Consider the following 16,172-nt stretch of genomic DNA (forward strand, 5'->3'; position numbering starts at 1 on the left):
AGCGCGTCGGTGAACAAGTGTGTCTCGTTGTAAATTTTATTAAAGTGTTTTTTTTAGTTTTTATTAAATTATGACTTAAGTAGTGTTTAATTTGAAGTTATTTATTGTAAAAAAAATGTTGCGAAATATTGCTAAAAGTGTTTTATTAAATAATACCAAAGTATTGTACCAATTAAAGACACAAAAATGTCTGCAACAAACCAACAAATTGTTTCATGCTGCTGCCGGCTTAAAGGCAAAACTTTTTATGGATCGAGAGAATATGCATGCTCATCAAGTTTTGGAAAGCTCCTTAAAAACCTATCAAATATTAGAGGAATATAAGGATATTGTGCCGGCCAGCAGCCTAAGTGCAGACATTTTAAAACCCAATGTGGAAAATGTTTCCATTCAACAATTGTTTGATAGTTTTAAGTTCCTATGCTGTTACTGCCAACAATCGAATACTTTAATATCCCAACCACAATTTAATAGCTTTGTTAGCCTGTACTGTGATAAGATTCATTTGCTAAGTGATGAACAGCTTAAAGATTCTCTACGTCTGCTGGCCGTTTTACCGCCAGAACAAAGTGTACGTTCAGCCAATTTTGTGGAACTTTGGAATACTTTGGATATAGAGTGTTGTCGCCGTATAGAAATTTGGAAAACTGACGATTTATTGCTTGTGTGTGATGCCTGGTATAAATTGAATTTGGCTCGCATCTGTGAATTTGTCTGGGAGGCTTTACGTAAATTGGGACGCAAAGTTTTAAAAATGCCACCCAATCAATTGGTTCAGACTATGTTTTTGTGCAATATTATGAGACGTTCGGTATTCGATATGTTTGATTTTGAAGTAAATTTAGCAAAGTGTGCAAATGAAATGTCAATGGCTGAGTTGGGTGTCATGTCAATGGGTTTCTTTAAGACACAGACGCCTATACGTAATCAGGAGTTGTTGAAATATATGTATCAGCGTTTAATGGATGAACTGCATACGGTGGATGATATTACTTTTGTGTCGATCTTGAAGGTAAGTGGCATTACAAATAAAATCCAAGTCCATATTTAAATTTCAAACTTTCATATAACCTGAATCACTGTATCAATAGTTTTGCTATTAATCACCGTTTTACAAGAAATAAATTGAAATAAATTCGATCTTAAACTTGGACTTTAAATTAGAAGAATAAATATGACAAAGATGAAATTTTCACAAGAAATTCTTTAATGTAAAGTTTGAATCCTCCAATATAAATTTAGCTTTAAGGTAATATTTTGTACTTTTTGCCCTCAAGATACTTCGCTATAGTTCCAAATTACCTCAAGCCGATATAATGATGCAACTTTTAGATAAAATCTGTCATGAAAAATTAGACAGCATGAATCTACTCACGTGCCTACATGTGGCCCTCCTTGGCTGTGAATTACAATGTTGCCACGATGAAATCATAGAGAAAATAATGCACAAATTTTACAAACAACTCGATGCAACAAGACTTAAAGATTTAGAACGCATAAGTTTAGTTATAGCCCTATTCAATATACACACGCCTAGCAAAATTGAAGAACAGCTGTGTGAAAAGATATTACAATCTTTACATGGACGTATCGAAGAGATCCTTAGACATCCTAAATGTTTTACAAATTGTTTACATTTCTTAACTTTGAGAGGTTATTATGACAAAGAAATGTTATCCACTACATTGGAAAGAAAATTCCTAAGACATGCTGTTGGTTCAAATTTAGCCATGAGTCGGGAAATATTTCATTTAGATACTTTCGTGAAAGTAAACCTTTTAGAGGAAGGTTATGAAGGAGCACAATTACTTGATAAAATACGCAAGACAATGGGTAAAATGTTGACTCATTATATTCCCGAGCGTAATTCTAAATATAAATTAAATGCTACGGATAATATTTTATTACAAATAAAGGAAATTACTGATACGATTTTGCCTCATAATGAACTCAAACATATATTACCCAACTATGATAGATCGGATGTGGTTATATGTTATGATCGTAAACAAAAGAAATCTTTGGAGATTTCTAAAGATTGTCCTGAAAATTATAGTGGTATCATATTGACCAGAGATTTGTTATTAGGTGCAAATAATCGTAATGAAGTCGATACCATAGCTGTTATTGTGGCCGGCTGGAATAATGTAGTAAGAGGCAAAAATAGACATACCGGTTTGTTTGATATGAAATTAAAACAATTAGAAATATTGGGTCATAAATATGTGGTGGTAAGTTGATTGCAAAAAATATAATAAAATTTTAGTTTTTGAAACATATTTGATTTATTTTCTTTTTCAGTTTTATTGGCATGAATGGCGCGAATTGGAAACCCATCAAGATCGCGTACAATTTGTTAAGCGTCGTCTTTCTTCGGTGATTAATTTATAATAAAAAACAAAACAATAAAAAAACAAAAGTAAGCTTATTTTAATTAGTTCATAAAACTAACTAATTTTCTATAAATTCATTTTCATCTTCTACTTCTTTCAGGTCACAGTAATTCATTTAAAGTCTTTTTGGTATATTCGTATACTAAGAACAAAGTAGCCGTTGCTGGTATAGTACGCAACACCGATGGCAAGAGACCATTGTATAATGCCACAACACCTTCCTTCCGTATTATTTCCAAACCTACCGAGGTCATTGATCTCTTAAGATTATTAACTTGTATGCGTGACTTAATAACATCAGCTGGGAAAATGCAGGTCCATAATGTAACACCACCAACTGCACCAGCAAACATAGTTTTCAAAGCGCCTATATCTTCTTTGGATTGTCCGGGTCTTCAATCAAGAAATCAATACAACAAGTAAGTAAAAGAAAATAAAAAGAAAAAAAGAAAAAAAAATTGAATACATACTTGGCTAAAAATTCTCTGGTGCCTTCATAGCCACCAAAGAAAAAGAAATAACCGGGCATTTCACGCATAAATGTAGAGGTTAGACCTCTAAAGAAACCGGGTACACCTGTAATAAAAAATAAAATTAGATTTTTAACTTAATTAAAATGTTTATTGAAACTTTTTTTAACTTTTTTGTTCGGTTTTTTGTGACAATTGTTTGAAGATATGATCAAGGTTTATGATAACCTAACTCTTTTTTTTTACAATCTCTTCACAAGAAAATCAAATTTCTACTTTAAAATCAATTTTTATGTAAAAATTAATTATATTTAAGTAGAAAATTGGATATTCTCTGGAAATATAAAGTTTATTTAGAGGAACTAAGTATTTAGAGAGATGAAAATGCTTAGGAAAGGATGAGACACATTCAAGAACTCTATAGAAAAGAATTTGATTCTGTAATATGAAATATTAAACAAAATATTACAACAACTGGACTTGTTGTTGTAATATTTTGTCTGTAGCGGATAGTTTTTTTCTGGGGAAAAAACTTTCGGTTTATACAGCTGTCGGTGAGTTCACATTTTTTCGCCTAATATGAATAGGGTCTTGCCGGAGAAAAGATACAATTGTCGTGGGATCGCTGACTTGTGGTTGTATTTTCTGGTGGATGACATGGAAAAAGGACAGTTATCGGAAAATGCTCAAAGCTATGCCTTTCTTGGCATTGTTGATGCCATTAGTGATACAACTGGTCTTGGATATTATTCTTTATCTGTCATCTATAGAAAAAATTATCAGTCAATCCTTATAGCAACAATTATACAAATAGGTCTACTAGATCATGGTAACAACTTTAACTTTAAACTTCGGGGAAACATCTTTAATGGAATTTCCAACTGTGGACGATTATCTTGTACCTGAATGGATGTTTGATGGGTAACAGTTTTTACCGGCCTGTGTCTATAGCGCTGATGTCAATATAAAAAGTTCATAAGACATTACATTCTTCTTGAATGCAGTGTCATCCAAGCAGAGATCCAATCTATCGGGAAGGTGACGGAAATTATACGCAATCATTGCTCTAGGGTTGGTTGAGACAATCTCTATAGTTAGTTAAGCTGATGTATTGTACATGGTAATGAGGTGGCGGGCGAAGTCCAACATATGATGTGAGGACTACTTATAGGTCTGGATAGGCGCATTAAAAGTATTATGACAGGGATTTTAACAGGCCATTGACATTAAGTTTGACAGTAATAAACCGCAGGATGCTGAGGAACTAGAGACGATTGAGCACTTAATTTGCCACCTTCTTATATCAGGTTGAAATAACCGGAAAATATGTTGCAAGACAAACTAAGGGTAATTGTGGGACTCAACACTCTCAGACTACTATCAGAGATTCACGGGATTCACATTATTTTACAAATTTTTTTCTAAAGTGAATAAAATCTTCATGGTGCATTACCTGAACATACTAGAAATTTTAATGCTTTCGTCTAATTTAAAAAATCACGATAAATATTATTTTTTTAATATACACTGGTTTCCCGGTTTAACGAATACTCAGTTTAGCGAATTCGCGATTTAACGAACGGGCAAAATGTTTTCATTGAGTACCTTATATTACGAATGAATGAGTAAATTTTCCAAAAAAATTCTCTATAAAAATAATACGGAGAGATAACTAAACTTTATTATTAACCAAAAGCAATAACATATTAAGATTTTATATAAGTTCAATACCCAATTCAATGGGTACATAATTTACAAATACAAAAATTCTGGAATAGGAATGAAAATAACATTAAAAAAATTATTTTCGGAAATATAAATAAGATTTATTAGATACATTTTAATATAAAATTTTTATTTATGATTATTTTACTAATAAAGTCAGAAATGCAATTGTTTGTAATGAAAATTGCCGTAAAATACCTAGATACATCGATTAAAATGGGAATCAAATCTTTAAGTCGTTTTGTTTTAAAGAAAAGAATTTATTTTAGAAATGAAACAACTTTACCTTCATTAAACAAAAAATATAGTTTTTACATAATTTTAATAAAACTTTTAATAAATCTTTAGTTTTGTTTAGATTCTAAATTTATAAAAATGCAAGAAAATTTTCAAAAACTTCATTTCCATTACCCTATTTTTACCACTATATCAGAGAAAAGTTGTTATTTGGTTTAACGAATTTTTCGTTTTTACGAATGGGCCTGACATTATATCATTCGATAAACCGGGAAACCACTGTATTTGTTTTAAATATTTATTCTAATTAAAACCGCTTCAAATTTGCAACTTTTACTCACATTTAAAACTATTTAAGATAAAAGTCATAAATGTCAAGTGTGGGATTTGTATTATCTACAGTTATTTCAATTAGATTCCCAAATTTACTGGTCACACCTACTTCAATCTCCTTCAAATAATCATGCTGTTCTCTAACAATCTTATCTTTTGCTCATAGAATTTGCTAAACTGATAACAAAGTAACAATTTTTGACTAAACAATTTTCCTCGTCAACACTAATCATTATAAACAAAATGATAACTTAAAAAAAACAACATTTAAAACTTACCTTCAGTAGCCATAATTTGTCTGGTAAGTTTCCAGGGAGTCATTTGTACATTAGTGTTAGCTTTGGGATTTTGTAGTTGCATCTAAAATAAATTCATAATTAATATTTAAATTACAACTGGTAAAAAAAAAACTAAACAAACCTCTCTTAAGGCCTGTAATTTACATTTAACCAATTCCGTGGGACACAGAGTAAATGTTGAAAAGAATGCTGCCAAAAAGCCTGCAAATGCATTACCTATCACTGGTAAATCTTTGGTATTTTCAATTTTCATGCCATAGGCTACTGCCTTTTGACAGCCACCATAGGCTGCAAATAATACTGAATTTTCAGCAACATTTGCTATAACAGCTGGTACGGAACCAGCATAGAGACCACGAAAAATGCCATCTTGTCTGTAGGTTTTTACAAAACAATCCAACATACTTTTATAGAGTTTAGGAAAGGCTTGTTGTTTTACCTTTACCGTATCCAGCGGTTGGGAGACATAAACTTGTAAAGCGCCACCTGTTGTAAAAGAAAATATAATTTTTAAACTATTTCGAAATATTGGAATTTTTGAATAAAAATATTTAAGATTTAACATTTTTTAAACTCTGTCTTGCTAATAAACTCAAACAATTGCTTACCCAAAGACCCCGCTGTAAAATCTATACATCCAGTACGGAATTTATTATCGCTAGTTTTGGTATCGACATCTGCAATAAAATATCAAATCGTTTATGAATTTCCTTAATTCTCTAGTAAAGTTTAAATAAATTTCATTTAACTTACCCAACATTTTGCTAGTTTTTAATTGCTAAACAATTAAGAAAATATCGAAATAAAAATAATCAAAAATTTCCCTTATTAACAAAGAAAAAATCTTTGGGATTTACTATTAAATCAAGTTCTCCACTGGAACTCTTTTGAGACACAACTAAACAGCTAGAATTGGAAAAAAGCATGAACACAAGAATTGTTTTTAACAGAGTTTATCAGTAAAATATATGAGCACTATATATTGCTCAGTTTATCTCTTAACGACTTGTTGTATTTGCTTTTAGTCTGTTATTTACGCTCTCTTAATAAGAGTTTCATTTCTTATCAGTAAAATTGCGTCATATGTGCACGTTTTCTGTTATATTTTTTTTTGTTTTAATTTTTGTTATTTATTTTGATTGAAATTATTATAACAACAATCTGTTTGCTAAAACTAAATGTAGAGAGGTATATAGTAAGAATGCACGAGATCTTATCGGAATTTATAAATCGTGTGTTTTTTAATGTTTAAAATTGAGAGTGCAATGCCTTTTAATGAAAGTTATCTGAGACCACCATGGGTTTTGTATTGGTATTTAGACGATAGCCAGGAAGATAGATAGATAGAAACATAGATAGATAGATAGATAGATAGATAGATAGATAGATAGATAGATAGATAGATAGATAGATAGGTAGATAGATAGATAGATAGATAGATAGATAGATAGATTGATAGATAGATAGATAGATAGATAGATAGATAGATAGATAGATAGATAGATAGATAGATAGATATGTAGATAGATAGATTGATAGATTGAGATAGATATATATATAAATTGGTTTTCTGAAGTAAGGACAATTTATGCACCGATAGTTCATCTCAATTATTATCCGATCCTCCAGAAGTTACAAAAATTTATATCACGATTATCACACTCTTGTACAGGGGAAGGTTAATCCTTCGGCCCTTTGTACATTTTCAATACCAAACAAACCTTATCTATAGAGAATTGTTGGGGATAATTTTACCCCTCTTTGAAACCCTCTTTAAAATTTTGAAATGTTGTAGAAATTTTATAAAATGTTAACGCTCTAAATAAATGTTTCAAAACAGATACTTAAATCTGATGTGCAGTATAAAGAAATGTTTATTGGAAGTTAAAAACCTGACTTGCGTCTCTTTCATATAGTATAGATGTTTATTTGCAACGATAGTAACTCGACTTTTCACATCATCACAATTGCTCCCCTAAAACTTTCTTAGAATATTCATAAACTAAAAATAATACAGCCGTGGCGGGAATTGTTTTCAAAATTGAGGGAAGCAGACCATTATAAAATGCCAATATACCCTCTTTACGCAGTATATCTGAACCAACTGACAGCATAGAACCTTTTATATTATTGATTTGTATACGTGTTTTAATTACATCGGCTGGAAATGTCACCGTCCATAAAACAATACCACCAATAGCACCCGCACACATTGTTTTAAGTGGGCCAATATCGTTTTTGGACTGATCGGGTCTAGATGTAAAGAAAAGTCATTACAATTATCTACATATATCCTTAAAAGTAAGACTCACTCTGCTAAAAATTCTCGAGTTGCTTCGTAGCTACCAAAAAAGAAGAATACTCCGGGTAATTCACGAGCAAAAGTTGAGCTTAGGCCACGATAAAAACCGGAAAACCCTAAAATATAAACAATTCGGTAAATACTACAAAAAGAAGGCAGAATTCTTTATAGTATGGCCCAGTTGCTTCTTAAATTTCGAAAGAACTGTTTCGGAAAAAGAGCTGCTAAATAAAGGACCAACGTAACCGAATATTACTTTGCAAATTTACCTTCAGTTAAGAATATGTCTTGTGTTAGTTTAAAGGTCGTTATTGGTTTCGCCGTACTGCCTTTTGTCACATAATGTTTCATCTGAAATTTACGTTTAAAATTGTTTATTTAATTGTTGTAAAAGTTTGTCAATACCCCACCTCATGAACCGCTTGTAATTTACATTTAATCAACTCCGTGGGACACAGCGTAAATGTAGAAAAAAAGGCAGCCAAAAATCCAGCACAAGCGTTTCCCAATGCTGACAATTCACTAATCTCTTCTATATCCATAACAAAAGCAACCACCTTTTGGCAAGCACCATAGGCCGCAAATAATACTGAATTTTCAGCTACACTAGAGACTACAGCTGGTAAAGTGCCGGCGTAAAGGCCCCGACATAAGCCATCTTTACGATAGGTATGAAGAAAACATTTAAACATGTTTTTATAAAGCTTGGGAAAAGTTTGTTGCTTCACCTTAACCGTGTCCAAGGGCTGAGAGACATAAACTTGGGCAATACCACCTTAAAATCAAGAAAAGCTTGAATAAGTACTTACAATTTATTTCCTTAATTTACCCAAAGTTACCTAAAGATCCAGCGGTAAAATCTATTAAACCATTTTTTAATTTATTATCATGTTTAAGATTTTTTTGTATATCAGGTTCTACCAACACAAAATCCTCAAACATATAATCCTCACCATCTTTGTGCTTGGCTTTGTCTAGTTCCGGATCTTGTAGAAAATATTTTCTTAATTTCCAACGCAAATAATTTTTCTTTACATCTTGAGGATCTTCCAACCAAACAAATCCATCTATCTCTTTGTCTATAGGTTTTTTTGTTTTAAATCGAAATATATCTTTAAAAATATTAGATTTTTTTAATGGTTTATTAAAAGCTTCATCAGACGCTTTTTCCGTTATGTGTTCATCAATCTTGTTTTCCAGGTGATTGATCGTTCTAATTTTATGTATATTTTCTAAAGGCTTCCACTTATCACTTCCTTTCAAAAATCCGTCTTTTAAATGATCGACTTGCATTGTCATGACGAATTCCTTAGCGTATTGTTGTTTTAGATAATCTAAATAGGTTAGTTGGAGATATGACCGTTTGATAGTTTTTACATTATTTTGGAAAGTATCGTTTGTTGATGAAGAATTTTTATTTTGTTTACTCATTTCTATGCTTTTATTTAACATATTTTTATAAAATTTTATAATTTTAAACTGTTAACTGTTATAAAATTTGAAACTAATTTGCCATATTGTATTGTTTTAAGTTTTATCAAAAATGTGTGTCTAAATTGACCAAAAATTAGAAAATCACCAAAAATCGATTTTTGAGTATAAACATAAATGTCTATTTATCTAGGCAACTAGAAGAGATAGAGCCAAAACAGTGAAAATGTGCGATCACTTAAATTTCTCACCAAAAATTGTTTTTTAAGTGAAAACATAAAAGTCCATTTATCTTGGAAACTAGAAGAGATAGAGCCAAAACAAAAGTCGATTTTTTGAGTGAAAACATAAAAGTCCATTTATCTTGAAAACTAGAAGAGATAGAGCCAAAACAGTGAAAATCTTTGATCACTTGAATTCCTTACCAAAAATCGATTTTTCGAGCGAAAACATTAAAGTCCATTTATCTAAGAAACTAGAAGACATAGAGCAAAAACTGTGATCAGTTGAATTCCATTACCAAAAACCCATTTTTTGAGTGAAAACATAAAAGTCCATTTATCTAGAAAACTAGAAGAGATAGAGACAAAACAGATAAAATCTGCGATAACTTGAATTCCTTAACAAAAATCGATTTTTTGAGTGAAAACATAAAAGTCCATTTATCTAGGAAACTAGAAGAGATAGAGCCATAACAGTTAAAATCTGTGATCACTTGGATTCCTTACCAAATATCGATTTTTTGAGTGAAAACAAAAAAGTCCATTTATCTAGGAAACTAGTAGAGATAGAGCCAAAACAGTGAAAATCTGTGATCACTTGAATTCCTTACCAAAAATCGATTTTTTGAGTGAAAACATAAAAGTCCATTTATCTTGGAAACTAGAAGAGATAGAGCCAAAACAGTGAAAATCTGTGATCACTTGAATTCCTTACCAAAAACCCATTTTTTGAGTGAAACCATAAAAGTCCATTTATCTAGGAAACTAGAAGAGATAGAGCCTAAACAGTAAAAATCTGTGATCACTTAAATTTCCCACCAAAAGTCGATTTTTTGAGTGAAAACATAAAAGTCCATTTATCTAGGAAACTGGAAGAGATAGAGCCAAAACAGTGAAAATCTGTGATCACTTGAATTCCTTACCAAAAATCGATTTTTTGAATGAAAACATAAAAGTCCATTTATCTAGGAAACTAGAAGAGATAGAGCTAAAACTGTGATCAGTTGAATTCAATACCAAAAACCCATTTTTTGAGTGAAAACATAAAAGTCCATTTATCTAGGAAACTAGAAAAGATAGAGCCAAAACAATGAAAATCTGTGATCACTTAAATATCCCGCCAAAAGTCGATTTTTTGTGTGAAAACATAAAAGTCCATTTATCTAGGAAACTAGAAGAGATAGAGCCAAAACAGTGGATATCTGCGATCACTTAAATTTCCCACCAAAAATCGATTTTTTGAGTAAAAACACAAAAGTCCATTTATCTAGGAAACTAGAAGAGATAGAGCCAAAACAGTGAAAACATAAAAGTCCATTTATCTAGGAAACTAGAAGAGATGGAGCCAAAACTGTGGAAATCTGTGATCACTTCAATTTCCCACCAAAAGTCGATTTTTTGAGTGAAATCATAAAAGTCCATTTATCTTGGAAACTAGAAGAGATAGAGCCAAAACAGTGAAAATCTGTGATCACTTGAATTCCTTAACAAAAACCCATTTTTTGAGTGAAAATATAAAAGTCCATTTATCTTGGAAACTAGAAGAGATATAGCCAAAACAGTGAATATCTGTTATCACTTGAATTTCTTACCAAAAATCGATTTTATGAGTGAAAACATAAAAGTCCATTTATCTAGGAAACTAGAAGAGATAGAGCTAAAAACCCATTTTTTGAGTGAAAACATAAAAGTCCATTTATCTAGGAAACTAGAAAAGATAGAGCCAAAACAGTGAAAATCTGTGATCACATAAATATCCCACCAAAAGTCGATTTTTTGAGTGAAAACATAAAAGTCCATTTATCTAGGAAGCTATAAGAGATAGAGCCAAAACAGTGGAAATCTGTGATCACTTAAATTTCCCACCAAAAGTCGATTTTTTGAGTGAAATCATAAAAGTCCATTTATCTTGGAAACTGGAAGAGATAGAGCCAAAACAGTGAAAATCTGTGATCACTTGAATTTCATACTACAAACCCATTTTTTGAGAGAAAATATAAAGGTCCATTTATCTTGGAAACTAGAAGAGATAGAGCCAAAACAGTGAAAATTTGTGATCACTTGAATTCCATACTAAAAATCCATTTTTTGAGTGAAAATATAAAAGTCCATTTATCTTGGAAACTAGAAGAGATAGAGCCAAAACAGTGAAAATCTGTGATCACTTGAATTTATTACCAAAAATCAATTTTTTGAGTGAAAACATAAAAGTCCATTTATCTAGGAAACTCGAAAAAATAGAGCCAAAACAGCAAAAATCTGTGATCAGTTAAGTTTCCCACCAAATTTCGAATTTTTGAGTGAAAACATAAAAGTCCATTTATCTAGGAAACTAGAAGAGATAGAGCTAAAACTGTGATCAGTTGAATTCCATACCAAAAACCCATTTTTTGAGTGAAAACATAAAAGTCCATTTATCTAGGAAACTAGAAAAGATAGAGCCAAAACAGTTAAAATCTGAGATCACTTAAATATCCCACCAAAAGTCGATTTTTTGAGTGAAAACATAAAAGTCCATTTATCTAGGAAACTAGAAGAGATAGAGCCAAAACAGTTAAAATCTGAATATCCCACCAAAAGTCGATTTTTTGAGTGAAAACATAAAAGTCCATTTATCTAGGAAACTAGAAGAGATAGAGCCTAAACAGTAAAAATCTGTAATCACTTAAGTTTCCCACCAAAAAACAGATTTTTTGAGTGAAAATATAAAAGTCCATTTATCTTGGAAACTAGAAGAGATAAAGCCAAAACAGCGAAAATCTGTGATCACTTAAGTTTCCCACCAAATTTCGAGTTTTTGAGTGAAAACATAAAAGTCCATTTATCTTGGAAACTAGAAGAGATAGAGCCAAAACAGTGAAAATCTGTGATCACTTAAATTTCTCACCAAAAATCAATTTTTTGAGTGAAAACATAAAAGCCCATTTATCTTGGAAACTAGAAGAGATATAGCCAAAACAGTAAAAATCTGTGATCACTTGAATTCCTTACCAAAAACCGATTTTTTGAGTGAAAATATAAAAGTCCATTTATCTTGGAAACTAGAAGAGATAGAGCCAAAACAGTTAAAATCTGTGATCACTTAAATTTCTCACCAAAAATCGATTTTTTGAGTGAAAACACAAAAGTCCATTTATCGTGGAAACTAGAAGAGATAGAGCCAAAACTGATGATCTGTGATCACTTAAATTTACCACCAAAAGTCAATTTTTTAGTGAAATCATAAAAGTCCATTTATCTTGGAAACTAGAAGAGATAGAGCCAAAACAGTGAAAATCTGTAATCACTTGAATTCCATACCAAAACCCTATTTTTTGAGTGAAAATATAAAAGTCCATTTATCTTGGAAACTAGAACAGATTGAGCCAAAACAGTAAAAATCTGTGATCACTTGTATTCCTTACCATACATCCATTTTTTGAGTGAAAACATAAAAGACCATTTATCTTGGAAACTAGAAGAGATAGAGCCAAAACAGTGAAAATCTGTGATCACTTGAATTCCTTACCAAAAATCGATTTTTTGAGTGAAAACATAAAAGTCCATTTATCTAGGAAACTAGAAGAGATAGAGCCAAAACAGCGAAAATCTGTGATCACTTGAATTTCATACTAAAAACCCATTTTTGAGTGAAAATATAAAAGTCCATTTATCTTGGAAACTAGAAGAGATAGAGCCAAAACAGTGAAAATCTGTGATCACTTGAATTCCATACGAAAAACCCATTTTTTGAGTGAAAATATAAAAGTCCATTTATCTTGGAAACTAGAAGAGATAGAGCCAAAACAGTGAAAATCTGTGATCACTTGAATTCCTTACCAAAAATCGATTTTTTGAGTGAAAACATAAAAGTCCATTTATCTTGGAAACTAGAAGTGATAGAGCCAAAACAGTTAAAATCTGTGATCACTTGAATTCCTTACCAAAAACCGATTTTTGAGTGAAAACATAAAAGTATATTTATCTTGGAAACTAGAGGAGATAGAGCTAAAACAGTTAAAATCTCTGATCACTTAAATTTCCCACCAAAAGTCGATTTTTTGACTGAAATTATAAAAGTCCATTTATCGTGGAAACTAGAAGAGATAGAGCCAAAACAGTGAAAATCTGTGATCGCTTGAATTTCATACTAAAAACCCATTTTTTGAGTGAAAATATAAAAGTGAAAATCAGTGAAAATCTGTGATCACTTGAATTCCTTACCAAAAATCGATTTTTTGAGTGAAAACATAAAAGTCCATTTATCTAAGAAATTAGAAGAGATAGAGCCAAAACAGTGAAAATCTGTGATCACTAAAATTTCTCACCAAAAATCAATTTTTTGAGTGAAAACATAAAAGTCCATTTATCTAGGAAACTAGAAGAGATAGATCCAAAATAGTGAAAATCTGTGATCACTTGAATTCCTTACCAAAAATCGATTTATTGAGTGTAAACATAAAAGTCCATTTATCTTGGAAACTAGAAGAGATAGAGCCAAAACATTGGAAATCTGTGATCACTTAAATTTCCCACCAAAAATCAATTTTTTGAGTGAAATCATAAAAGTCCATTTATCTTGGAAACTAGAAGAGATAGAGCCAAAACAGTAAAAATCTGTGTTCACTTGAATTCCTTACCAAAAATCGATTTATTGAGTGAAAACATAAAAGTCCATTTATCTAGGAAACAAGAAGAGATAGAGCCAAAACAGTTAAGATCTGTGATCACTTGAATTCCTTATCAAAAATCGATTTTTTGAGTGAAAACATAAAAGTCCATTTATCTAGGAAACTTGAAGAGATAGATCCAAAATAGTGAAAATCTGTGATCACTTGAATTCCTTACCAAAAATCGATTTTTTGAGTGAAAACATAAAAGTCCATTTATCTAGGAAACTGGAAGAGATAGAGCCAAAACAGTTAAATCTGTGATCACTTATGTGTTGTTTCTAGATAACGTTTGAGTATTTTGAGTTAAAATTTTACTTGTATTTTGTTTTTGTTACAATAACAAAATACAAGTAAAATTTTAATTCAAACTACTCGCTCGGTATCTAGAAACAGCACATTAAATTCCTTACCAAAAACCGATTTTTGAGTAAAAACATAAAAGTCTATTTATCTTGGAAACTAGAAGAGATAGAGCCAAAACAGTTAAAATCTGTGATCACTTAAATTTCCCACCAAATTTCGAATTTTTTGAGTGAAAACATAAAAGTCCATTTATCTTGGAAACTAGAAGAGATAGAGCCAAAACAGTAAAAATCTGTGATCACTTGAATTCCTTACCAAAAATCGATTTTTTAAGTGAAAACATAAAAGTCCATTTATCTAGAAATCTAGAAGAGATATAGCGAAAACAGCGAAAATCTGTGATCACTTAAGTTTCCCACCAAATTTCGAGTTTTTGAGTGGAAGCATAAAAGTCCATTTATCTTGGAAACTAGAAGAGATAGAGCCAAAACAGTGAAAATCTGTGATCAGTTGAATTCCTCATCAAAAATTGATTTTTTGAGTAAAAACATAAAAGTCCATTTATCTAGGAAACTAGAAGAAATAGAGCCAAAACAGTTAAAAATCTGTGATCACTTGAATTCCATACTAAAAACCTAAAAGTCAATTTATCTAGGAAACTAGAAGAGATAGAGCGAAAACAGTTAAAATCTGTGATCACTTGAATTCCTTACCAAAAATCGATTTTTTGAGTGAAAACATAAAAGTACATTAATCTAGGAAACTAGAAGAAATAGAGCCAAAACAGTGAAAATCTGTGATCACTTGAATTCCATACTAAAAACCCATTTTTTGAGTGAAAATATAAAAGTCCATTTATTTTGGAAACTAGAAGAGATAAAGCCAAAACAGTGAAAATCTGTGATCACTTGAATTCCACACCAAAAACCCATTTTTTGAGTGAAAACATAAAAGTCCATTTATCTAGGAAACTAGAAGAGATAGAGCCAAAATAGTGGAAATCTGTGATCACTTAAATTTCCCACCAAAAGTCGATTTTTTGAGTGAAATCATAAAAGTCCATTTATCTAGGAAACTAGAAGAGATAGAGCCAACACAGTGAAAATCTGTGATCACTTGAATTCTATACTAAAAACCCATTTTTTGAGTGAAAATATAAAAGTCCATTTATCTTGGAAACTAGAAGAGAAAGAGCCAAAACAGTAAAAATCTGTGATCATTTGAATTCCTTACCAAAAATCGATTTTTTGAGTGAAAACTTAAAAGTCCATTTATCTAGGAAACTAGAAGAGATAGAGCCAAAACAGCGAAAATCTGTGATCACTTAAGTTTCCCACCAAATTTCGAATTTTTTGAGTGAAAACATAAAAGTCCATTTATCTAGGAAACTAAAAGAGATAGAGCCAAAACAGCGAAAATCTGTGATCACTTAAGTTTCCCACCAAATTTCGAATTTTTTGAGTGAAAACATAAAAGTCCATTTATCCAGGAAACTAGAAGAGATAGAGCCAAAACAGTGAAAATCTGTGATCACTTGGATTTCATACTAAAAACCCATATTTTGAGTGAAAATATAAAAGTCCATTTATCTTGGAAACTAGAAGAGATAGAGCCAAAACAGTGAAAATCTGTGATCACTTGAATTCCATACTATAAACCCATTTTTTGAGTGAAAATATAAAATTCCATTTATCTAGGAAACTAGAAGAGATAGAGCCAAAACAGTGTAAATCTGTGATCACTTAAATTTCCCACCAAAAGTCGATCTTTTGAGTATAATCATAAAAGTCCATTTATCTAGGAAAC

General features: G+C 31.1%; 3 protein-coding genes across 3 annotated transcripts; 1 reads left to right on the top strand and 2 right to left on the bottom strand.

Annotated features, from left to right (window-relative positions):
- Positions 1-3,004, top strand: LOC111689358 (FAST kinase domain-containing protein 5, mitochondrial). Its single transcript, XM_023451830.2, has 4 exons — positions 1-1,012; positions 1,278-2,231; positions 2,302-2,419; positions 2,494-3,004. The coding sequence occupies exons 1-3, from the start codon at positions 116-118 to the stop codon at positions 2,389-2,391; spliced, it is 1,941 nt and encodes a 646-aa protein (XP_023307598.2). The 5' UTR covers positions 1-115; the 3' UTR covers positions 2,392-2,419; positions 2,494-3,004.
- Positions 2,256-6,349, bottom strand: LOC111689359 (mitochondrial ornithine transporter 1). Its single transcript, XM_023451831.2, has 6 exons — positions 6,211-6,349; positions 6,066-6,134; positions 5,579-5,943; positions 5,437-5,518; positions 2,864-2,969; positions 2,256-2,786 (listed from the first exon to the last, which is right to left on the bottom strand). Exons 1-6 carry the CDS (start codon positions 6,215-6,217, stop codon positions 2,495-2,497), a joined length of 921 nt encoding a protein of 306 aa, XP_023307599.2. The 5' UTR covers positions 6,218-6,349; the 3' UTR covers positions 2,256-2,494.
- Positions 6,350-7,354: 1,005 nt separating this feature from the next.
- LOC111689360 (mitochondrial ornithine transporter 1-like) lies at positions 7,355-9,251 on the bottom strand. Its single transcript, XM_046946699.1, has 5 exons — positions 8,599-9,251; positions 8,170-8,534; positions 8,029-8,110; positions 7,770-7,875; positions 7,355-7,710 (listed from the first exon to the last, which is right to left on the bottom strand). The coding sequence occupies exons 1-5, from the start codon at positions 9,209-9,211 to the stop codon at positions 7,419-7,421; spliced, it is 1,458 nt and encodes a 485-aa protein (XP_046802655.1). The 5' UTR covers positions 9,212-9,251; the 3' UTR covers positions 7,355-7,418.
- Positions 9,252-16,172: the final 6,921 nt, after the last annotated feature.

Source organism: Lucilia cuprina, chromosome 3, assembly GCF_022045245.1.
Source record: "Lucilia cuprina isolate Lc7/37 chromosome 3, ASM2204524v1, whole genome shotgun sequence".
Lineage (NCBI taxonomy): Eukaryota > Metazoa > Arthropoda > Insecta > Diptera > Calliphoridae > Lucilia > Lucilia cuprina.